The sequence below is a fragment of the Corvus hawaiiensis genome, chromosome 4 (genome assembly GCF_020740725.1).
Source record: "Corvus hawaiiensis isolate bCorHaw1 chromosome 4, bCorHaw1.pri.cur, whole genome shotgun sequence".
Classification (NCBI taxonomy): Eukaryota; Metazoa; Chordata; class Aves; order Passeriformes; family Corvidae; genus Corvus; species Corvus hawaiiensis.
This window is the reverse complement of record NC_063216.1, coordinates 29,250,192-29,274,093: the sequence shown is the minus strand read 5'-3', so window position 1 is coordinate 29,274,093 and position 23,902 is coordinate 29,250,192. Positions and strand designations below refer to the sequence as shown.

Genomic DNA, 23,902 nt, shown 5'->3' with positions numbered 1-23,902 from the left:
CTCTAAGCCTGACAGGACAGGACTCAACCCCAGGCAATATCTGCCGTTATAAAGGTAGAGGGAAGGACTGGCACACCAAAAAGATGAACAGATTTTAAAAGGGTGCTGATGAAACATGAACCGTGTTTGATACTGGAAAAAGGCTCTGAGTTGTTCACCTCCAGTAACTTACCTTCAGTGTCATCTCAGCTACAAAGATTGCTGTGAAAATGTAGTTGGACACAGTGAGAAAGATTCTTTCCTAGAAAAAAAAAAAAAAAACAACAAAACAAAACAAAAAAAAAAACCAAAACCAAAAAAAACAGAGAAAGACCTTAAATGTATTTTGACTACTTCTTGTTACTCTGTCAGGCCCCTCTGATGATCTTGATATTTTTGCATTCCTATGAAGAGTCTGAAAGCTGAAGAAATAAGGGAGGTGTCCTTGGCAGAGGTCAGTGCTAGGCAGCTTTCAGCTCATACACCTTGGCTGGGACAAGATCCTACGCAGCTCTGCCAGAGCATAGTGGCTGGGATTTTTTTGCATCCTGCAAATCTGGTTCCAAGGCACTCCCTGCCCTGTTCTGTCAATGCTGCTCAGGCCTGACCTGCTGCACTGACCTGGGACTCCTTCCCAAAGAACTGCTGAGCACAGACCACAGATCGTGTCCAAGTGCAGCAGAGTCTGGGCGTCAGCTAAGGCAGACAAGCAGGAAAAGTAATTTCACTTGCCAGCTTGAGCCTCCTCCAAGATAGCTCAAGAGCAGCATACATGAATGATGATGTGCCATTCCTACAGCATGGAAGCTACTTCTATGTTTCAGCTCCCAGTCCTTGTCCCTTTTGCCTTTCATCTCTTATATGCAGGTTCCTGGAGGAGACTCTTACTTCCCAAGACAGAAGGAACTGGGCTTTCTGTATTATAAAGCGGGTTGCCCTATTACAAGAGCCTGCAGGGGAAGCACACATTTATGTCAATTACTAATACTTAGGTATTTGAATAGATGAGTCTGAGCTCAAGTTCTTCCAGAGATCATACCAGTACCAGCAACACTTAAGAATCACTGTTAGAGGTTGTGCCAAAAAATGGGTGACAGGTAATGGTTCTCACCGTGCTTCTGTGTTCAATCTGGGGTCTTTCCAGGGCAATCGTGATGCAGTTCAGGAAGATGAAGGCCAGCACTACGTGGTCAAAGAGCTTGTGAGCAATGATGGTTTGGCAGAGGAGGCGAAACCTGCAAGAGAGTTCCAGTAGGCACTTGTGCCTTGGGCAGAGCAAATTTAGGAACAAAGATGACACAGAATTAAGCATTCTGGCCAAAACTGGGCTCTGATATAGCAGCTTTCCTATCTGTGATACTGATGTCCTTTGAAACGGCAATAGCCCAGGGTGGTACATGGCCACACAGGGAGCCTGGAGCAGAGCAAGGGCAGAGCAATGAGCTGAACCCTCCATTGATTTCCCCAGTGCCAGAGTGGTTTCCTAACCACTATGACTCTGTGCTCCTCTCTTGCCTTGTGAAGAGGCTGAATTCTAGTTTTCCTCCCAAACTCACACTTTGTACCACCCCACAGCGAAGAGGCTGGATGCTGAAAGCTCAGGAGAGGCAGGTAGGTTGGCAGTCATGGGGACCACACTTCTGAAAGACACTGTGTAGATTAACATAGGTGTCACACAAGCTCTCCCTCGTGACCTATAATGAAACACTTTCTTTTCAAGGGGCAATATACATGGATGAGAATAGTGTTGGCTGGGGTACATGGACATTTTCTCCTGGTGAGAAGATCTCTTTAACATGAAGAATTCAACCCAATTTTCCTCTTTTTTTAGGCAAGAAGAATTCTAACTTTACCCTAAATGCGTGATATAACTGCTGGTAAGTTGGTACTGGGACTGTAAATTAAATGAAGACACTATTCTGGTACCAGGGGAAGAAATATCAGTATTATGGAGTCATCAATAATACATTCTTTATGCTCTTTGTGCTAACATTAGTATTCCTTGCCCTGCTTTGCTATAAATATTTATGATTACAGAAAATAAAAATGGGATGCTCCAAAGAGAGGGAAGATCACAATAGCTATTTAGGATGCTCAACTTTCCTTTCATTGCCAGAATCTAGGAAAAGAAATGTTGTTTGGGTGTAGAAGGGACAAGGGAGGAGAAAACACACATTCTCAGCTGGTGAGGCTAAAACTGCAACCTAACATCAGGGGATGTGGCCAGCAGAGCAACAAAATCTACCCCCTCTTCTCAACCCTCTCATGGCAAAAACTGCACAAACCTGTTCTGTGGGGAGAAGAGATATATGGACCAGTCTTCCCGTAACTCACACCAGTCTGGCTTGTAGACTTCCATCATCTTCCGGATGCGAAAGCACAGGCTCTGTAGGGATGCAGCAGAAGCAATTGCCACTGGTGACCTTCCCACTTGCCTGAGAGAGATAGTCTTCCTTTCACATCTGACTCAAACGCACCACTACCTGCTTTTCTTTAATCCCCCGACTGAGAAAAATCAACTCAAAGGCAACAAGTAATGGAAAAGAAGGTAGAAGCTGCTTTGCCAGGGATTGTCTACCTCTTGGCATCTGGTTTCCTACCTGAATCATGACAAACAAAACTGCTGGTGTCCTTTTTAGAGTAGGATGCTGTCCATGATGCCTTAGAGGTCTTAGAGGGACTGTGTTACATGAGGGCAATGTGTCCTCCCTACCTCAGCTAAACAAGAAGCCAGAACAAAAAGCCTTCTGTTGGCACTTGAGCTGGGAATTTCATACAGACATATATGTCTGTTCAATTTTCTACTGACCCTCACTCCACTTTTTCCACCCTCTGATCTGCTCACAGATTGCTGTCCCTCAGGCTGATACCACAAAACCCACTTGCCTTGCCTGTGGTGCCTGTGCTTCCTGCTCTGGTCTGCTGATGTCTCCCATGCAAAACTCACTGTTACACAGCCTGACCTCTCCTACCCTGCAGAAATCACTGGCTGCACTGCTCTGAAATAACAGCCCCTGAATGACCACATGTATGTCTCACATCCGCCTTCCTCCCACCATCCACCTGCCTTGCAGGCAGCCTGACAATGTGGTGTGAGCTTGTCTGTGCCTGAAGGTCCTATCTGCATTCAGTGCTGTCCTCCAGCCTTCCTAAAGCACCTTTGCAAGCTTTCCCAGACACACGCAAGAAGACTGAAATTTGAGGATGGATTTGGGATTTCCCAGAGCACTGTGATGTAACGCCAGGCTCCTCCACCAAGTACTCACATAATCTATTTCTTCATCATCCTCTCCCCCTTCTTTGTGGTTGTTCATCTTTGGGAAGATCTCCTTGACAATACTGGGCATTTTGCCATTGCAGTCCTGATGCTCACTGGCCCCAGGCGGTGCTCCCAGCCTATGGGTCACTCTGTGTCCAGAAGGGACCGAGGCCAACTCCAGCAGGTCACAGGAGCCTTTGTTATCCAGAGAGAGTGTCCGGCGGTGATGAAACACCCTTCCTGTCCCATCCGGCTCCCCATCTGCTGCCTTGTGCATTTCCCCAGACAGGAGGGACTCATGCTCAGCTGAGGGAGGTTTGTGTTTCAGGCTGTGTCCCCGGGCCAGGCTGTTCCAGCTGGAGCGACGGCTTCCCCAGGCTCCGCTGCGGCTCCAGGCACCATAGTGGGAACTGCGGGAGCTGGACTGTAAGGGAGTGGGATGGGGACTCAGTGACTCTGGGCACAAGGAGGGAGCATGTGATCCTCTCTCAGATCACAGACTTCTCCCTGGGCCCCTAAGCCAGAAGGCTGCCATTTATCAGATGTCAAGCAAGTTGCATGGTGGGAATTTAGCAGCAATCTCTGTAAATCTGACAACAAATTGATAATGAGTTAGCAATGGTGTTGGCTGTGATTACTTTATAGCACCATCTGCGTGCAAAGCACTTTCAGGGAAGGTAAGTAATAAAGCCAAAGGCCAGGTGCCTGATATTGTTACTTACACCAGCACAGAGCAAGAGTAAAGCTCTCAAAAAATCTGATTGGCAGCTTTTTACACTGCCCTGGGGTTCAGGATAACACAAGGTACACGGTGATGGATCATCTGACACACCATCTTTGAGTACAGTCTTCATAAAAGGGAGAAATGAGAAAAACAGGCTTGTTGGTCACAGTCTAGTCCAACCCCATCAGCAAGTTATCATGTAGTATGTGGCTGCTAGCACTCCCTGTTTGGAAATAACAGGAGCATGAGCCCTTTAAGCACTGAGGTACTCCCCAGAGCTGTGTATGCCAGTGGGTAGAAAGCCCAGGAGCTGATGTTACAAGTTGGACAGGTCAGAGATGCACTGGTTAGAAAACCTGCAGTGCTTGGGGAAGTGCTATAGGGCAGCAGAATCTGCTATGGGGAGCTCAAAGACAAGTTTTTCACTGTTAGAAAAGCTCTGATACAAAACCCAACTGTAATGGGAGTTGGTTCTGGCATCACCTAGATGTTCCTATGTTCTTAAGGCATCATTTTGTGTCCTTTACTCTAGGAAAACACGGAAAAGGCAAGAAGAAAAATGTGTTCCACTGTAAGAGGGAGACTGTCTTCTTGGTGTTCTCCCTCTCCCACACTCAAAGGAATATAGATAACTAACCTGGAAATAGACTTCAAAAATCTGGAAGTTTAGAAAAATAATGTGAACTGATCTGGATTCTAAAGACGGGCAATGCAGTTGTGTTAGAAGCCTACAGCAGCAGGGCAATTCTTCCCAGAAATCCCCAGGTAATGGCAGAAAGCCAACAAAGTGCTTGGCCTTCAAAAGAAGGGTATGGCACACATTTATACTCCCTCACTCACCAAGGACCGCTGGTCATAGGTCATTCTCCCCAGGGACATCACACTGCTCTTCCGGGAGCCAACAGCCACACGGATCTGGTCAAGCTGCAGTGAGTTGTGTGAAGAGTTGGTGACCCCCCCAGCAGCCACTGGTGGGTTAGAAGAGGGCAAGGATGGGTCCAAGTGCCCATTAGGGGTCACAGGAATTGCACAGAGCTTGGGATCTGAGTGGAAAGATGCAGAAAGAAGAATGAGGAAAGAAGAAGGTGGGTTCCTCACTAGCCAGTGATGCTTTGATGCCTTAGCAGTTTAACATTTTAACAGCAGCTAACAGATTATTATCCCTTTAGAATCAATCAACATCAATTCCTCTGATTTAGGGTGTGGTGACAAAGGCAGTGCAAGCTGGGAAGGCTTTAAAGTCATTTCCTCAGTCTCCAAAACCGACCACATCTCTCCTTGGGGACAGACAGACAAGCAGAGTGGTGGCCAAGCAGCCTCTGACAGGCAGAGCACAAAGCCGAACGGAAGACGAGAGTGTGCTTCTGCATGCCAAGAGCAGACAGAAGCATCTTCAGGCCTGAACAAATTCCACCAGCTCTCAGATTGGCTACTTAAAGCAGTTAGGCTAAAACACTGAGCAAGGGACTAAGATGTAGGGATAGCCCCAACCATCCATGTACTGAGGTCACCTTAAAACTCCTGCAACCATACTGCATACACAAACTGCATCCCAGTCTATGCTACTACACTGCACTTCTCCAAATGACTGATCATTGGCCTTTAAGATCAGGGACACTTTTGAGGGAAATGTTAGGTCCTGTAGATGACCATCAGCATTTTTTGAGATGCATGGAGAGGACAGGGTGTTGGATTATAATGCCTGAAAGGACTAGAGCAATAATTTTTTTTTGACTTATTGCATAATGAAGGTCACCTATCCATGTCTGCATGACAGACAGCCATGAGAGCACCAACACCTCTGTAACCTCTTCCTCCTCTGCCATCTCAGAGGTTTGACTGCCTACATTCAGCATAAGCTCTGATATGGTGCAGCCATGTAACTCAGGATAGGTCTGCTTTGAAAAGAGATAAGTTGCAGGAAAAAACTGTGAGCCAATAACTGGAACCACTGCTCCCTGCTGTGGGAGCTGCATTTACACTCAGAAATGTGCCTGTGGTGCTTGTCTGAATTGTGCTGTGAGTATGCTTGTGCCTGTCCTTGCACCTTGCTGATACTGATCTTGTCTTGCTGACTGGACTTCTTGGCTTGACCTCAGACCTTCCTCACCACTGTAGGCTTGCCTGGAAATCACTGAACCATTGGCAGACCCTCACTAGTGCCAGTGGACCTTCTCTGCTCACCTTGTGCAAGAATGTGCAGTGTGGCCCCTGCCCTCCTGCCTGGCTCTCTCTCCCCTTTTAACTCCTGGCTCACCATCCATTGCAGAGTAAGCTACTCCTGCTGCTCCCTGCCACCAAGTCCTGTTTGAAATATAATGCCTCTTGTAGAAAGACTTTCAGTCTTTGAGGGAAGACTTCAAGGGATGGAGACCTTACTAGGCAGTTCGTATTCAGGTTGTTCCCACTGTTAATTATCTTTCCTTGAAAATATATGGCTTTTTTTCAGCCTGAATTTGTCTAGCTTGAGCTTCCAACCTCTACAATCTCATTATGCTTTTCTCTGCTCAATTAAAGAGCTATCTACCATCACAAATCCCTCCTTATGGTCTACAACTACAGAGAGAGTGATCAAGTAACTTTCCTGATTTCTCTAAGCTTCATTAGTCTCTCACTATGAGGCAAGGCTTCCAAATTTGCCTGAGTCCTTTTTACCGTCTTGGTATCCCCTCTCCAAATGTGGGTTTCAGATTTGGGCACAGTTTTCCTGAAATGGTTACCCTGAAGATAAGCAGAGACAGTCTCACTTCTCACTTCCAGTTGCTGTTCTGGAGGCCATTCAAGAACTGTTCCACTTAACTACCACATTCCTCAGGATGCCAACATATCTCTGTTTTTCCACAAATAACACCACAAACTGGCATAAAGTTCAAAATAAAAACTGGCAAGTTCTCGGAGGTGCGAGTGAATTTTCTGCAGAATCTGCTTTTAGATTTCTCACCAAACAGCAGTAGGACACAAGCAAATAAGACTGAGTTACTGTACCTGAGCCTTCCTGGACCTCTTGGAACTGATCAAACTCCTCCATGTTTGAAGAACTCTGATCTTCATCTGAGTATGACCGGTTGGCATCACCCTGGAACACATAAATATAGAAGTTGGGAACTCAAACAGAAAAGACCATTTGTTTTTGTCTTTCCTTTCTAGAACAACTGCAAAATTGTCCTTGGCAGTTAGGCATCCAGTGCGATCACTGGAAAGAGTCTTGCGTGATTTCGGATGGCTGATACACTGCATTGCTGCTTTTGGATGGGTAAAGGACTCACCCTAAGGTAGGTTCTGTTGTGTTACACAGAACAGAAATTGTGAATCCCCTTCCAGTGAGCCTTGCATGGCTTAACATCCTTGCAAGGATTAACTCTGGGGATTTTTCTTTTGTTTAATTGAAGACTACTCTAACAAGGGTCATTTCATGAGTGAGGGGTGATACTTTGTAAGTCCTCCAGTCCAGTATCCTCAAGTGTCACAAAGGATCCCTTTTTTAGCACCTCTGTTCCTCCTCCTGATGAAGCCTTGGTGGCAACTCACCTCAGCCTGAAACCCTTCCACAAGAATGGCCACCAGCAGATTGAAGAGTACATAATTGCCAAATGTCATGAGAGCCACAAAGTAGAGGGAAGCCCACGGCGAGGTGGAGGCCATGCCATTATAGAGAACAACATTCCAGTCCTCCTGGGTTAGGATCTGTGAGAGAGGAAGAGGAAGTCAGATAAATGTGAAGGAAGAACACGAAGGGGATTCCCAGAAAAGGACAGTCAAAGAATACACATCAGGACCAGACCAGGCCTCTGAACTTCCCCATAACCACGCACCCACTGTCACTGCCCAGCTGTGGCACTGCACCAAAAACCTTAGCTGAGCAAGAAGAAACAGGAGCAACCATTAGGGCAGTTATGTGCTGAGGGGAGAGTGTTAAACTTGGGAGTTGCCACAACAGGAGAGACCTTTGCACACCGTCCCCTAGGAAGGAAGGAGCTCCCCTGTTTGAGATATACACCAGTTGTTTGGTTCCAATATTCAATTGTTCTTCCTCCAAACATCACACAAAAGTCTTTTACACAGCCTTTTGTGCTGTCAGGAGTCAGTGCAGTGCTCCTCAGTGAGGAAAAAACATCTCCTGATTGTCTTCACTTTGCCCTGGCCCACCCATAAAGAGCAAGTGGGCTCACCTGGAAGACGGTGACGATGGCCCAGAGCAGGGAGTCAAAATTCTTTCGGTCAGGAACTGTGTCTCCTGTGTCTGTCCTGAGGCTGAACTTGCAACCAAAGATATGCATTCCCAGGATGCTTTGGAACAAGATGATGTCAAATATAAATATCTCTGCCTCCACAATGAACTCGTCAGAGTAATTCTCTTCTCCTGAAAATCTAATGCAACATCACAGCAGCAAGGGGTACAAGAACACAGTCTGACCACTGGGACCTATCTGTGTAGAATTATTCTTTGTGTAGAAGGAATTACATATTGCAACCCTGTGGGTCACCAAAAAATTTGCTTTCCATCTGTGCTGACTCAGCTCATATATTCCCTCCAACCTGTCATTCAGATCTGTTCTCTCTATTGTCCTTTTTTACTCTCTTATTTCTTCATCTTGCTATCAGGGTATCCATGGCATGCACAGACAACCTTTCTTGGTTGCTTCCTGCTGCCCTTCTGCCAGAGTCAGCCTCCAGGCTGAACTGCTCCTGTAGCCAGTATTGATTACCAGGAGACTTCATCTATCCTGCAATGGGACGTTATGCTCAATGTTTGCATTTGCTGGCAGTATCTCACCACCCCATCCAGGCCAAATCTTCAGCTGCTGAATCCAATTTAATGCAGGAGTAATTTCAGCCCTTATGAACAAATAAATGTTTGTCAGTGCTGCCTTGGCCTAGAACAATGGGCAACATGAGTTATGCAGTCATGCTCTGAAGCTGCTGCCCCATGACCCACGCAGCGCCACTCCAGAACACTGTGAGCTGACTGCCTCCTCACCTGAATATGAAGATGAAGAGCATCAGGAGCATGCAGAAGGTGGCTACGTTATCCATAGTCTTCATCAGCACCACAAGCTGGCGGCGCAGCGCAGGCATGAAACGCACCAGCTTCAGCACCCGGAGGAGTCGGAACGTCCTCAGCACAGAGAGGCCCCCGTCTGCCTGGCCAATGATCTCCCAGATGCTGTGGTCCAGAGAGGCACAGGAAGTACAAGAGACAAAACAAAAGACAAGTGAAGAAACAGAAGAAAACAAGGAATGACAATGCTAAGTCTTCACCTTGGCATTGGCAGTACAAAGGGGTGAGAGAGAAAACCTGTCTGAGCAAGACAGAAGTATGTACCATAGGCTTGCCCTTATGTGTTGAAAGCTGCATTTATGCCTTAAGAACATGAACGTGGCAGTGCATGTGGCAGGAATGAAGAAAGGATTGCAGCATTTAATTCCAGCAAGGTAAGTTCCTTTATCACACTTTAAACCTTTGTAACATCTTCAATTTGTGCATTTTCAAAGTATTTCACAGCTAATACGTGTTGTGAACTTAACAAGGCAGTTGCAATTGCCTCCACTTTGCAGAGGAGAGAACTGAGGGACAGAAATGTTGTGTGGCTTGCGTAGCACCAACACCGAGTATTGGGAAAAGATATCTTGGTCCCCCAATCCTTGGCCTTGTGCATGAGCTCAGCTCCTCTCAGTACAGCTGCTAAACCCTTTTTGAAAAAGTGTGCAAGCTCTGTGGTACTCTTTCCTACATGTATTTCAGTTGATCCCCAAGGCCCTTGTCACCTGATGATGACGATGATACTGTCAAAGATGTTGTAGGGGTTGCGAAGGTAATCAAAGAGACCAAAAGCAGCAAGTTTCAGGATCATCTCCAGGGCAAACATGCTTGTAAAGACAACATTGCTGATCTCCAAGATGTTGGTCAATTCCTCTGGCTAGAGAGAATGCAAATTCAGAGAGTCAGAACTGAAAGAGCCCTGAAATTATGGGAAATAAATTACTCTTCCGAGGGAACAGGGTTTGTAGGGAGTTGCAAACATCCATGGGTGAGATTAGAGTGGAACTGGATAGCAGCACCTGCACTCCAATTCCTTTGCAGATTTTCTACCTTCATCATAGATTATATCCCTAACAATTTTATTTATTAGAGGCAATCAGGAGCCTCACAGTCATTCACACAGCCAAGGGTGACCAAGCCTCTTCTACATTCCCCTCCATATCCCATTCCCCTGGATAAAGGCTGCTTTATTTTGTGCAAAGAACTTGAGCATTTTTTGAAGGAGAGCAAAATTGGCTGATTTGCAGTCAACCTCTTCCTTCAAGAATTTCTTCCTCTGAAGTTTCCACAGGTAGCTGGCACTTTTTTTTTTCCCTGAAATTTTGAAAACAGTTAAATGACAGGAAAACAATTCCCCATCCTCCTCTAACCGTCACTGCACTCATTTGACTCTTTCCCCTTTATTTTTTCACTTCCCCCTTTTTCTCTCCCCCTTTCCCCACAAAACCCTTGGTATGCATTAGTTTCCTGGTCTTGCTCCATCAGTCTTATGCCCCTATCCTCAGAGTGGTCTCAATAATTACCCAAGCAAATATCAAACTAGACAAGACAACGGCAAGGAGGACCACACTGCTAAAACCTACCTGTAAGGGACAGGGAGAGCAGGACAGGGTGAAGAAGAGAGAAAAATGGACAGCAAGAGGAGAAAGGCAAGTGCACAAGGTGAACAATCCAAGGACAACACAAGATGACTGTTGAAAAATAAAGAGGTTACATCTTCCTTTGCCTTGCTCTGGGCTATGCCTGGCCACCAAGCCACTCTTTTAAGCAGCACATAAAATGGATGGGAACAAGAAAACTGCAAAAGCCTGTTGTAGAGAGCAAGAGAGGACAGACATTCCTGGCACTGCGAAAATGAAAAATGAGTCCCTGCAAGTCAGAGCCAATACTTTTACCATTAAATCAATATTAGTGCCCACCAGGAAGGGAAGTCATAGTCTCTCCCCATGGTCTGCAAAATTGCTGCTTTGCTGAAGGGCAGCCTTTGCATTGGCCATGCCTGTTACTTATACAGCTGGTGGAAAGGGAAGAGAAGGAGGAATGCAGTTCTGGTTCTGGCTCTCTGCCTGAAGCTGGGGGCTGCTTTAACCCCTGCTCTGAGGCCCCCAGGGGCTAAGATCCTCCCAGGTGAACAAATGAACTGGAAACTGCTCCTCACGTCTTTGGCTTCCCATGCCCTTTGTTAATTTCTTGCACTCCTCATTGTAGCTTTTTATTAAAATAGTCCGTGTCTTTAAAATGAAAAAAGTGGAGATGGATCAATTTCCATCCATAGTTACATCTGAATAGCAAAACCACCCTGAAAACGATGGAGAAAGGAGGGGAAATAAGAGATGAGAGAGAAGGAATGAGCAAGTGCATGTGGGAAGGGAGAGATGAAGATCACTTCACCGAGACCCAGCAGTAATGACAGTTGCTGAGAACGTGAGGGCTGTATGTCAAACTGAGATGCCAATTTCAGTCTGAATCGAATCATTATGTTAGTGAAAATAAGCAATGTAAAAAAGCAACAGGTTATGATGGTGGATTATCCTCCTCCCTGCTTTCCATACGTTCTCTCCTGTGCTCTTGTAGGGAGCAACTGATGTTTAAAACCCCATACTTGCATCTTGCTTGTGGAAAAAGTCACCTGTTCTTCTGTCACTCCTTCCCTCCTTGACATCTGTTTCTCTAGTCAAGCCTCACCTGTTAATCTGTTTCTAATGGACCATCCATCAGCCCCAGTAAAGCATCTTTCCTAGAGAGAGGGACAGGAAAGTCTAGGCAGAGAAAGAAAGAAATGGGCAGAGATAAAAGCAGAAAAAGAGAAATCAAAAAACAAAGCTGAAAAAAAATTAAAATAAACTCACTAGCAGCCACAATAAGTAGAGAATGAAAGAGTTGTTTTAGACAGTGTAGTAACGAAGTAAATGCTGGGAAAAGAAGAGCAACACAAAAGAAATTAACTCAGGAAAAAAAGGGGTGATAAAGAGCAGCCAGATGGAGAGGCACTAAGGCAGATCCAGCATTGCAGCCATTTCTGGAGATCCAGGTAGTTTGACAGAGTGCAAAGAACCATCAGCTGCAGGGTGGAGTTCACCAGGGGTTGTGTCCTGTGTGGCAATGCCCTTGCTCCTGGGGCAGAGTGGCTGTGAGTGACAATGGATGAGGCGGGTGGCTGGGACAGGGCTGGTGCAGGGGACTCTTCTCTGGCCAGGGAAGTGTGAACCTGATGAAAAGGACAAGCAAACAGGGGAAAAGTGATTCTCTCCTTTTCTTCCTACCGACACACGGGCTCTCCAACACAGTGGATGTGTCACCCTGCAGTTGTGAGGTCTCCCCAGGCTCCCACAGACAGCATTCAGGCATTCATCATCTAAACCCTTCCTCCTCCCAGGTTTACCTAGAAACTGTAAGTTAAAGCATCCCCAAGGAAAGAACTGAACTCAAGGCTACTTTAGTCCAAGAAAACGAAAGGAACACCAGAAATCTCCCCAGAAGCAGTCTGTGCCCATTGCCAAGACAGGACAGACAGATTTACCCATCACACTAGAAGTGAAAATTGAACATAATTGTGGGAGCTGAGTATTGGGGTAAGGAGGATGGCTTGAAGGGGCAGAGATCCCAGGGGGCGAGGCATGCCCAGAACCAGTGTTTTAATCAGAACAGTTAACCTATCCTGTGTATGGATCTCTTTCCCAATCCATGAAACGATCTAATTCACATCTTTGTGGAATAAAGTCCTTCGTCTCTAACAATGTAGATCAAATACTGAGAGTAAAAGATACGATTCAGATTTACTTCAGAACTCCTGTCCCGTGATCAGAAACTGGAACTGGGGCAATAGAGGGCAGCAGCTCAGCTTTTTTCTCCCTTCCAATTTCTTACTAACCTTGGAGCTCTTTTGCCAGATTTGACTGAAAATATAATTAGTCCATTATCTGGCAGCAGACAGAAACTCCTACACCATAGGAAAGGTTAAGATCACCATGAAGCCCCTGCAGGAAAAGCTTCTCCTAACCAGGAGTAAATTTGCAACTGTCTAGAAACTGAAGAGTAATTGATGTGACCTATGCAGACCAGCCCTACCAAACCTGCACATCACTGCCTCTGTGATGAGAACATGAAAAAGAAGTATTCCATGAAGAGCTCTCTCCAGCCTGTCTATTTTTACACACAATTTCAAAGTCGCTTGACAATAATTAGAAGAGCCATTGAAATCAGCTATGGAACACACTAACTAGCTTTTACTTAAGTTTAATCACCACCCCACAATCAGGACAGGATTTCATGATTGTTATACTCCAGTTCTACAAGGCTGAAGTAGTGTGGTTTCATCTACCACTCCAGGGAGACTGTTCCATCCTTACTAAATGTCAGTATGATGAGCTGGCTTGGACATTTGCTGAATGTTTCTGACAAGGAGCAAATAGTAAAAAGAGAAGCAATAACTGTAAAATATGAACTTGTGAATGCAATAAATGCTGGTATAAAGTGAAATCACACAGGCTAAAAGATATGAACGTACTGATCCACAGGGTGCGTCTAGTTAGGAAACAGGGGATCATCATCTGATCCATACAGACAGACCTCATAAAGAATTGATATGATGTATGAAGGATATCCAGCAGATACTGCAGAAGATAAACCAAGTTACTCAGCAGTTGTCTAACATGGCTGCTAATGGCAGAGAAACTTGAGTCCAACAGGCCATTCAAGAAATACATGATGAGAAAGGCAGTCTGGGACATTCAGCTGGGACAAGCTTTTCATCCTCGTGCTGAATAAGGGAGAAAAGTCAGCAGCACCAGATCCACTGTGAATATTAAGAAAAAAGTAAGCCTCTTAAAAGGATTCTTCTGGACAGCCACAAGAATCTAATATTTTCTACACTGAATTTTAAAAATAGACACTTCCAAATAGAGGCAGATCTGAAGAACTGCAAAAACTATTTCAAGAAGGACAAAGCTTGAAATGATGGGGTTTGGCTTATGCAATGTCTCAGCAATATCTGAAGGCCTAATATCGAGACTATTACATGGTATATTGCACACTGATGGATTTGAATAAACATAGCTATTTACAAATGATACCTTGTTATAAGATCACGGATTTAAAATGACGCAAAGAAGTGCAGTTTCTCCTAAAATGAGTTGATTTCCTTCACAAGAAATATATATGCAGATGGAAACTGCCTTGGCCACACAATCAGGACAGGACGAAGGACTGGATGAATAAGCTAAATGAAGCCAAATTCTAAGGTGATTTGAGTATGAGTAAAGTTACTTGAGTTGTTGAGGTTCAGTCTCCTGGAAGAAAAACACCATGAATTTTAAACCCCTGAATTGTAGCAAACAGTTTAAATTCATATTTTTCTGTCTGTTGGTCAAGACTGGGCAACTGAAGGTGACACGCATGTGCTCTGTCCCCAGAGTTCCAGTGTTTGTGAGCCTGAAACTTGTGCCTCACTCCTGCAGTCCTTAACCTGAGGTCCTTATAGGCATTAGCTCTGGGTTGGAAGACATCCATATGATAAAGCAGGTGAAGCAACAGAAGCTTCTTCAGTCAAAGGATGGTGTCACCCTGCAAATCACAGATCTTGGTGGGCAGAGGGGCTTTGCTGGATTTTGTTCTGTGAAAAATTGTGCTTTTGAGAGGAAAGACAGCAGAAGAAAAAAAAATAGGAAGGAGAAAAATGTAGGCAATGAAGCACCAGCCTGAGATGTACTGATGGCACAGTTTGGGAAAAACTGAAGGAGAGCAAAGGGAGGTACAAATGTCTGTGTGCTTCTGAGTTAACTGCTGACTGAAAAGAATCCAAAATTCATGGTATGGTCTGAATATGTTTTAGTCTTCTTGTGCCAGGAAAGCAGAATTCAGTACACATTCTGAATACACAGGCTGCACCACATTTTTCAGTTATGATCATTTTGGCTGACATCTCTTCTGGTAAAAACAGCATGCAGGGTCATAAGCTTTTCCTAGCTACTCATGGATAAAAAGTGATAGCACAATTTTAAAGACTGTCATTAAGAACCTGCTACTAGAAACGCCAAGGCTGCAGAGGCAGATCTCAGTCTGCTGCAGGCTGTACAAACACAGCAGAGGAATCCTAGAAGGGCTTAAATCTGCACATACAATAGCCAGAACATGAGAGTGAATTCTCTACCTCCAGCTCAAGTATTCTTCTGTCAAACTATTATTCACGCTGTGTCCAGGATGAACAATGGCTCTCCCTGCTTGGTGATCACATCTTTAAAATACCAGTGGGCAGTTTTCAAATTGTCCTGGGCTCCAGCCCTTAGTCATCTCTCTGCTATGAGATAAATGCTTTGCTCTTTTTTATCTATTTCCATGAGTCAACCCCTCCAGCATCTTCTTCATTCTCCTCTCCTCTGAGCTCCTGCCAGTATTTTTTCTGGTACTGAAGCATCCAGTGCAGTTTTGAATTCTGGGATCAAATTAAGGTTTCACAGCCTTGTATCAGAAACTAGCTGGGCTTTGAAAATTGGTTTAAAGCTTGATATGTGGGTGGGATCCAGACATCTGAGGCTTCAAATACTGGCTCAGACACTGTGTTGCCTCAAACAGGGAATTTAAGATACACAAGGTCTCAAGGTAACTTCATCCTGATACAGCTCAGGACAAATTGGAGTGCCTTGCTTGAACTGGGCTCACTGCCTGTCTCTTTGCTGCCTGACACTGTGTTCAAGACTAGATTTCACCTTGGCTCCAGAGCTTCAATACAGTCAGCATCTCAGTAGTGCAGCGATCTCATTTTGTGATCTGGGCAGACACAAGGAGTGAATCTTGGTCAGATTCAGACTGGCAGCATAGATCTGAGACATGGATGTACAGCATGCACTCTTTCAATGCAAAGTGCAGCAGAGCCACCAACCAGCAGTGCACATGCAAGGTTATGGGTGGGCTTAATACCCTCTGACACTGGCACTGCACATCACAGTGCAGACACAGTCTCTGTGTCCCAGCTATAAAATAAGGGCACACAATTGCTCTCCATCTCACAAGTCTGTCATTAGGATAAAGTGCACAGCTGACTCAGAGCTGCCTGAAAACTACTGGCATGAAAGTCAAACCTGTGTCCACACCTGCTGTTCGTGTCTGACCTATCACTTCTTATTCTCAGGGCAAAGGAAAGGCTCAAGCAGCCCGAGTTCCCAAAACAACTGGAGATTGGAGGTGGTGCCTTTCCTAGTCTTCTTGTATAGATAGAATGTGCTCAGACATCTCTTAATTAAGTTGGGAAGGCTAGCAAGCTGATGGATTTGAATTGAGATGCTGGTGAAGTGCCTGTGACATCCCCAGAGGGCACATTAAATTAACCAAATAGACTAAGGATTCAGTAAGCTAATGAAGAGAGAAATGAGTGAGAGAGAAGAGGAAGATGGAAGAGAGGAGGATGACGGAGAAAGAAGAAGACAGAAAGTGGAGAGAGGGCAAAAAAGAAAAACAGAGGGATGAATGACCAGGGAAGAGGGAAAGGGAAGCATTGAAAAGAGGTGAGAGGAAAATACATGGAGAGACAGAGAAAGCGATTAAGAACAGGTATAAAGAAGTAAGAGACCCTGCAAGATCCTGAGGCTTTCTCCAAAGTCATGCTGGGACCATCTGTGCTGCAGTCTGGGGTCCAAATTGCTCAGTCTCTGCCTCCATCAAATTGCATCAGCTGCTTAGCGAGGCTATAACCCCCAGCAGGGCTCAGCAGTCCACGCTGCCCACCTTGTGCCCTGAGGTGCTTTACCTGTTCGTGGTGCTCAATGCCCATGCTGATGGTGTTCACTAGGATTGCAATCATGATCCCACGGTTGAAATACTTGCTGTCCACAATCACTCGAAGCTTGACCCTCACTTCTCGCCACATATCACTGCAGAGCTTCAGCCGTCCTCCTTCTTCCACCTCCTCCTCCTTCTCCAGCGCTGAGGCACCCTGGTCCTCTTGGCTGCCCTCTCCGTCCCCTTCACTGGCTCCTCCATCCTCCTGGTCTGAGCCAGCGCTGTCCAGGACTGAGAGCCTCCTGGATGCTTCATGCTCTGCCCTATGGCATCGGGGGCAGTTGGTGGGATCAGAGGTTGCTGTCACAGCGATGGGCTGGACTAAGCCCTGAGGAGGGCAGCCAAGAGAGTTGTGCTGCTGGCAAACCCCTGGAAAGAGAAATGGTGCTGCTTAAAGAAGGAGGCTATGGAAAAGACATTCAAAGTGGACACCTGTTTGGTTTCTGGGTATTTAGACAGAGTAACTGGGCTTTTTAGCTGTAAGAATGATTAAACACTGACATATCATCTCAAGGGCAGCAATAGAAGCTGTTGCCATTGGGGGCTCTATGCTGACAGGCTGTGCCTCCAAAACACACGGTACTGTTCAGCTTCCTGTGATTAGACTCAACAGGGTTCACGTCCATTAGAGAAAGAACTGCTTTGTCTCATGAAGAAATTGTGGCTTGAGACTCACTAGCTTGTGTTAAGAGGGACCTGAGGGAAAAAACAGTCATGAGAGTTGCTTTTGGCCTGAACTGCTACAAGTGGGGTCTGAGAACCCCCCCAGCCTGAACTGAACTCTCTAAATTAGAGAAACTACATTAGCAAAGCATCTCAAGAAGCCAGAAGAGGTAGCACAGGAACACATCCTCCTGACAGTGTGCACTATGAATCAGAACAGATCCCCTGACTTCAGTGAGAAATCTAAATTTCTGTTTCTTGATCCTCCATTTGGGCCTGGAAGATCAAGTGGACACTGGGGGAAATGAAACAATTAATTCATTAACACAGCACATGAAGCCTGCAGAAATTTTTCTCCCAGCAAGAAAAGAAAATGAAAGTTGGACTATGCAGGACCAGCTGAAGGAAAATCTGCCTTTTTGCTTGTTAATGGGAGCATAACATAGGAAAAGCATCAGCAGGCATTTAATACTAACTCTATAAAACCATTTTTACAGTGACTTTTCCAGCCAGGAACCCAATTTAAATGATATCTCATGTCTCATTTTACGCAACAGCATGTGCTGCCATCAAGAGAAATTGTCTCCATTGTCCTTGCATATCAACCAGACCTCAGCATTGCTCCTTAGGTTCAGGCAACATCTTACTGCAATTCTACTCTCTTTGCCTCTCTCCTGAGGTCTGGCAGCAACTCTGTTTGGGAGAAGAGCTCTGGGGGACCTGCTGTGCCACCAGGTCAAATCCTTTGCCCCACTTTGTTATATCCCCTAATTCTTCTCTCTCCCAAACTGCTATCAACACCGGGCTATACCAGACACGGAACCCTTTACAAGCCTCAGTGTCTTTATCTCTTTATGGTCTCTGGATTTCAGACCTGGATTATCCATATTCCCTGCTGGCCACCCTTGTTTCATTCCCTTTCTTGCTGGCCACCCCCACCTTGCTGGTCTGGTGTGCTGGCTATGGTGCCACGCTCAATGGCCAGTGTTAATTATAATTCTGTTCTTTATAGGCACAGGTCCTTTGGAAAGCTGGCGCATGGAGATGCTCCCAGCTACTCTCACATTTCCACCGCTGGCATTTCCAGCTCTACCCATGTGATCCTTACTGTAGTGCCTCTGGCTTTTCCTGCTCACGCCGGGTTTGGCGTCGCTGGGCTCCTCCACGTGGCCATGGCGCCAGCTCTGCACGCTGTTGTACAGCCCAAGGGTGCGGCGCTTGGCCTTGCGCAGGATGTGGCAGACGTACTGGAAGATCTCCTCGTAGCAGTCTCCCGGCTCCATGTAGCTGGCAACGGTGCTGGAGGAGAGGTAGCGGGCCCTTTGCTCCTGCATCAGCTGGTGCTCCCGCTGCTTGGTCTCCGAGAACTGTGTGGCGATGACCACCAGGCACAGGTTGATCATGAAGAAGGAGCCCACCTAACAGCAAAGGAGAAGAAGGGACCGATGTCAGCACAAGGAAGAACATGTGGGAGGGGGAATGTAAGGCAAGAGAGGAGGGGAAAGTGACTGGAGGCAGACAGAGGAGCGGGAATCAGTCTGCATATGGAGAAGGGGTTTCAGAGAAAGCCAGGAGTGCATGAGCTTGGTTTTGAGACCTCACTCAACATCATTTCCATGCAGAATTTAAAGCTATGCACTGAAATTCAGGAAATAGGTCCAACTTTTTGCAGGTTTTGGGACCCTTAGCAAATCACTTAGAAGTTGCATACAAAGGGCTTGATGAAAACTAGACCATTTCTTTCCCTCTCCTTTGTATTAAATAGAAGGTAGGAGACAGAGAACCAGTTTGGTTGATCTCTACTTATTCATCTACCACTGGAAAAATCATGCACTGCCATTTATAGCCTTCAGCTCTTAGAAGAAATGTCAGTATTCTCAGATCATTTTAATGACATACTTATATACTTGGGGCATGTTATTAATTTCTACCATTTGCACCTTAATTCTCCATACAGGGAGATGGGACTTTGCTGAAATGAGTGAGCTCTTGAAATCAAAAAGGATTTTACAGAAACGAATGACTTTTAGAAGGACACTGAGTAGTCTGGTAAAACCATGCTTCCTTGCTTATTTCCTATTCTTCTGATACAAGACATATCATATTTGCTCTTTTTAAATTTGCCCTCTGGCCTAGGTAGGCTTCACATTTCAAACACAAAAGCCTTAAAAAACACACCTCCCATTTCTTAGAAAGAGCAAACAAAATGCTCAAGTTCTCCCTATGCTCTAGTTCTCCATACAGAAGCCCAAATGTCTACCAGGCTTATTTTACAACTTTGCATGTTCCCTTTAAACCTCAGTTTTTCTATTTGTAAAATGGAGAAAGGATTTCTTGGTGCTGAGAGATCTGGAGGCAAAATGAACACACTCTGTGTTACATATCATGAAATTAGAGATTCATTTCCACAGGGAGATCTATCCATAGATAGATATAGGATGAATCCTGGGCTTCAATATGATGAGAATTTCATACATAAAAGGGCTGGTAACTACGTTCAAAATAATTTTCAAAAGCTATGACCCCTTGATTGCTGCCTACTCCCCGCAGATCTGTAAATGGCAACAGGGCATTGATAAAATGCAGAGTCTAAACTCTGAAGAAGGACCATGCATCTGCAGTGCTCTGAAACAGACTCTGAGGGGCAGCCCCTGTGAGGAGATGAAGCACCAGCCCAAGATTTCTGCTTCCCCTGGGCCAGTGAGCATCCCTGCCAAGGGGCATCCTGACACCACTTTCTCCTGTATGAACCCACACAGGACCCAGTCTCACCTCACTGTCCCTCCTTTACAAGCAAAGAGCTCTGACACAGAGCAGGATTCAGTCCTGCCCTTGTCTTCACATGTGTCCTCTCCTGCAAAGCCTTTCCAGCAAAGGGGACAGAGGAGACAAAGGTGGTGATAACCTGACCTCAGTGCTTGTGAATGGAAAAAGGGTTTATTTCAGCAAGTACTTCAGAGCTTGTTTTACCTATCCCAGCAGCCTTTCTCCTGACCAGCTTGCCCTTCTGGGTGACCCTTTCTCTTGCACACAAGTGCCCAGCACCTTTGTCCAAAGGGGTGGTGTCCCTGCTAGCATCTCAATAACCCTTTGAAACATGAAGCTCTTTCTGACCAGATTCAACATAAGGACAGTAAAGTATCTGAAAATAAAGGGCTTTTTTTTCCTCCCCCTCCTCCTCTCAGCATCCTTCAAAGCTGTTCTAATTCTGTTTCCCTTCATCACTGAACCCTTCCCTTCTCTCTCCTTCCCCCATATTTCAGCCTATTTTCCCTTCAGCTGCTGCATGCCGCCTTGAAAATTAAAATAATGCCTCGTTCAGATTCCTTTGCCTTCACCCAACATTTTCCCTAGTCTGTGATGTCTTGCATGTTTTATTTTAACTGATGAGAGTATGACTGGGAATCCAAATTCTTCTCTGGTGCACTCTCCTCAGCAGCATGATACTCACATGGGCTTTCCCTTTTGGTTATGTCCCTCAGCCAGCACTGAGTGAAGCAGCGCAGGGAGATGGACACCAGCTGTGTCAGCATCTCTGGAACACTACTTGTGACACCACCTGGTACTTTGCAATTTCCCACAACTTCACAAACCACAAGCAGTTAGGGCTTGCAAACCTTCTCTCCAGGCCACAAGGGGAAGAGCTGAGGGCTGAGATGCCCTCACCAGGACCACACTGTTGGCCTAGGGTTGAATCTGGAGCAGGGTTCAGGTTCACATCACCGAGCCCTGTCCTCACAGGCACTGTTTGCCGCCATCTCCCACCAGATGAACAAAAAGGGGAGAAGGGAGAGGACTGGATATGGCAACTACTCCCCAGTCCTTATCCTTTTAGCTAGGAACATCAAACACAAAGCAAATTAGCTTGGTTAATCCTCAAAATCACAGGCAAGTCCATAAACTCTCAGGCCCTGCTGAGCTTGGCACTGCTTCCCAGCCAGGAGAAGGGCAAGAAGGGTCCCAGAAGGCTCCTAATTGAGCGATTCGTCTCAGCTGGCTGAGCAGAGAGACGGGGAAGTGTCGGACATGGAGTCAAAGCATCTGACAGAAGCAGATGGAGACCCTTGATTCAGAGCCCTAACACAGGGTCCCTTTCAGCCCTGAGACTGAGCTGTGCTTTGATAAAGCAGATCCTGGCCTCATTCAGCCCAAGGTTCAAGCCCTATCTCTGCAATATCTAACAAAATCTGACTAGTGCTGCAGATGCTGACTTGTCAATTACTTTCACTGCTTCTGCCTGGATGTCCAGCTTGCCTTCTGAGGCCCACATGTGTAAGCACAGAGCACTTCAAGGAGCCTCTGAGTGCTGCAATGCAGATGCCAGTCTAAGAGTTCAGAAGAGCTCACTCATCCAGGAGCCGCAGCAGTGGCTGAGTAGCTGGAGAGGTGTCAAAGAGACAGCTGGACCTCAAGCAGGAAATCCCAAATGAAACACTGATCCAAGAGCAGGGAGCAGTCCTTCCTTCGTATCACATCCCTGACCCCTGGCCAAAGGGGAAGCAATTTAAAATCTACTGAATACATAAAATGCTTTTTCCAGGTTGTTCTACAAGGCTTCTCAGAGTGCCAGGGTCAGTCAGCACCCTTCCCCTCAGAGGAGCACATCTATGCAGGATTTCTAACTGTGCTAGGAGTACATCCAGGTGGTGGAGCCTTCTTCCTGCCATATGAGCAGTAGCAGGTAATGCCCTTATGTGGGTGTTTGCAGATATCATTGTAGGAAAGAAATCATGGATGAAAGCACAGCTCTGGAGAGAAGCTGCAGAGATCTAGCCCCAGAAGACTGAGTCTGAGCCAAGGCTAGAATGTGTGTGGAAAAGCAAAGAGTCAGAGCTTAAAGTATGACTGTCAGAACAATTCTGCTTAGAAACGCAGGCCTTTCAACCATGGAGAAGGAGGGAAGCATAAAGGCTGGAAGGGCGATACTTCATGAGACTTAAAGAAAGATTATCATTTCTATATGAAGATTCAGACAGAAAATGCAGCCAAGTGATAGTGAGTTTACACTGTGGCTATGTGCTGCAAAAGGTGTATCACACACGCCAAGTAGGTAGCAGAAAAGCTAAATACTTCCTTGGCCTAACTCCACCAAAGGCAAAGAAAATATTCCACCTAGCATATGGCTCCTTTGTTCTCAGCAGACCCCAAAGTAACCTGAGATTAATGTTCTTCTGTGTTTCACAGAAATAAACCTATATGGCTTCTGCAAATGAGGAGGGAGTGTCTAGAAATGTCAATGACACTCTGCAGTAACATCTCAGGTGGAATGTTTAATTGAGGGTTTTCGGTGCCTGCAAATCCAGAGACAAAGTTTGAATCACTGTGAATCCACATGATGTGAGCCAGCACTGGAAGGATACTTAGAAACCAAAAATATGGTGACAGAATTTCTGCAGTTTGACATGTGGGGGGAGGGGCAGTTTCTGGAACTGGCCTACAAAAGACTGGGTATGTTGTGCCCCAGTGGTTAAACACTGACCCTGCACAGTCCTTCCTGCCTCTGGGAGAGACTGTGGCTGTGGGACAAGGAGTAAAGTCTGTGTCTAACTGCATATTCTACAAACTGGCGTATCCTGACCATGCTGCTCAAAGTCAAAATGCAGGTGGGTACTAAATATCTGTTACATCGTGGGAGATATGAACAAACTTCATGGGAAATGAAGAATTTTCTGAACTCACAAAAAGCAGTGGATGTTCAGTTTGCCCTTGAGAACAGAGCCTGTGGAAACTCGCCCCTGTCACCCCATCCTGTGCAATCACATCTCTGCACTGTCTCTTTGGGACTCTCCAGCCTCGAAGTAAAAGGAACATTCCTGAAGGTATATTTCACCTCTGCTGTCCAGGTTTCATGCTCCAGCCCACAGGGTCATATTTCTGTTATTCTCTCCTTGTCTTGCCCTTGTGAGTGTAGAAGGCCATAAGCCAGGGTGAAATCAAGGATACAGTAAGATTTTCATAAGTTGTCTGACCTGAATGGGCTAATAGATTATTTTTTTTTTTTTTTGGACCCTCCATATGTACAGGCTGCAGAATTTCTCACAGAAATGGATTAAAGTTTGCTTTTTCTCAAGTCATTGTATGCCAACTTGAATTTCAACTAGATCCTGTACTAGGTAAACCTGTTAGTTTTACTGGGTGACTTTGTCTAGAGATCCTATTTCTTGAAGGGTGTGGCCTCACAGGACAAGTGTTGGATGAAGATCAGAGTCTTAGCCAGGTCCCATTCATCAGCCCATCCAAATGCACGTAGGTCTTGGAAATACACACTGAGGTCCTTGCTTAGTGACCTGGAACGAAATTGCATCTACCAGGTACAGATTTTATACTTCCCATAATTCATCCTATGTCTTTCTATTTCACTCTTTGGTCCCCCAGGTGAGCAAAGTGCAAGAGCCTTCACAAAAACAAAATCCCTCCTTGTTAGAAACAGACTATTCCCTCCAAAAAAATGCACTTATGCAAG

General features: G+C 45.7%; 1 protein-coding gene across 5 annotated transcripts in view; it reads right to left on the bottom strand.

The window, feature by feature from the left end:
- CACNA1I (calcium voltage-gated channel subunit alpha1 I) overlaps positions 1–23,902 on the bottom strand; it is a 165,266-nt gene that overhangs the window by 24,461 nt on the left and 116,903 nt on the right. For all 5 annotated transcript variants that reach the window (XM_048301758.1, XM_048301759.1, XM_048301756.1 and 2 more), the window contains 12 exons: positions 18,548–18,857; positions 16,745–17,145; positions 9,729–9,880; positions 8,941–9,126; positions 8,132–8,249; positions 7,491–7,646; positions 6,948–7,038; positions 4,803–5,005; positions 3,246–3,662; positions 2,265–2,365; positions 1,091–1,214; positions 173–241 (listed from right to left, as the gene is read on the bottom strand). In XM_048301758.1, the coding sequence (XP_048157715.1) occupies positions 173–241; positions 1,091–1,214; positions 2,265–2,365; positions 3,246–3,662; positions 4,803–5,005; positions 6,948–7,038; positions 7,491–7,646; positions 8,132–8,249; positions 8,941–9,126; positions 9,729–9,880; positions 16,745–17,145; positions 18,548–18,857 (2,328 nt within the window). The remainder of the gene's footprint in view (positions 1–172; positions 242–1,090; positions 1,215–2,264; positions 2,366–3,245; positions 3,663–4,802; positions 5,006–6,947; positions 7,039–7,490; positions 7,647–8,131; positions 8,250–8,940; positions 9,127–9,728; positions 9,881–16,744; positions 17,146–18,547; positions 18,858–23,902) is intronic.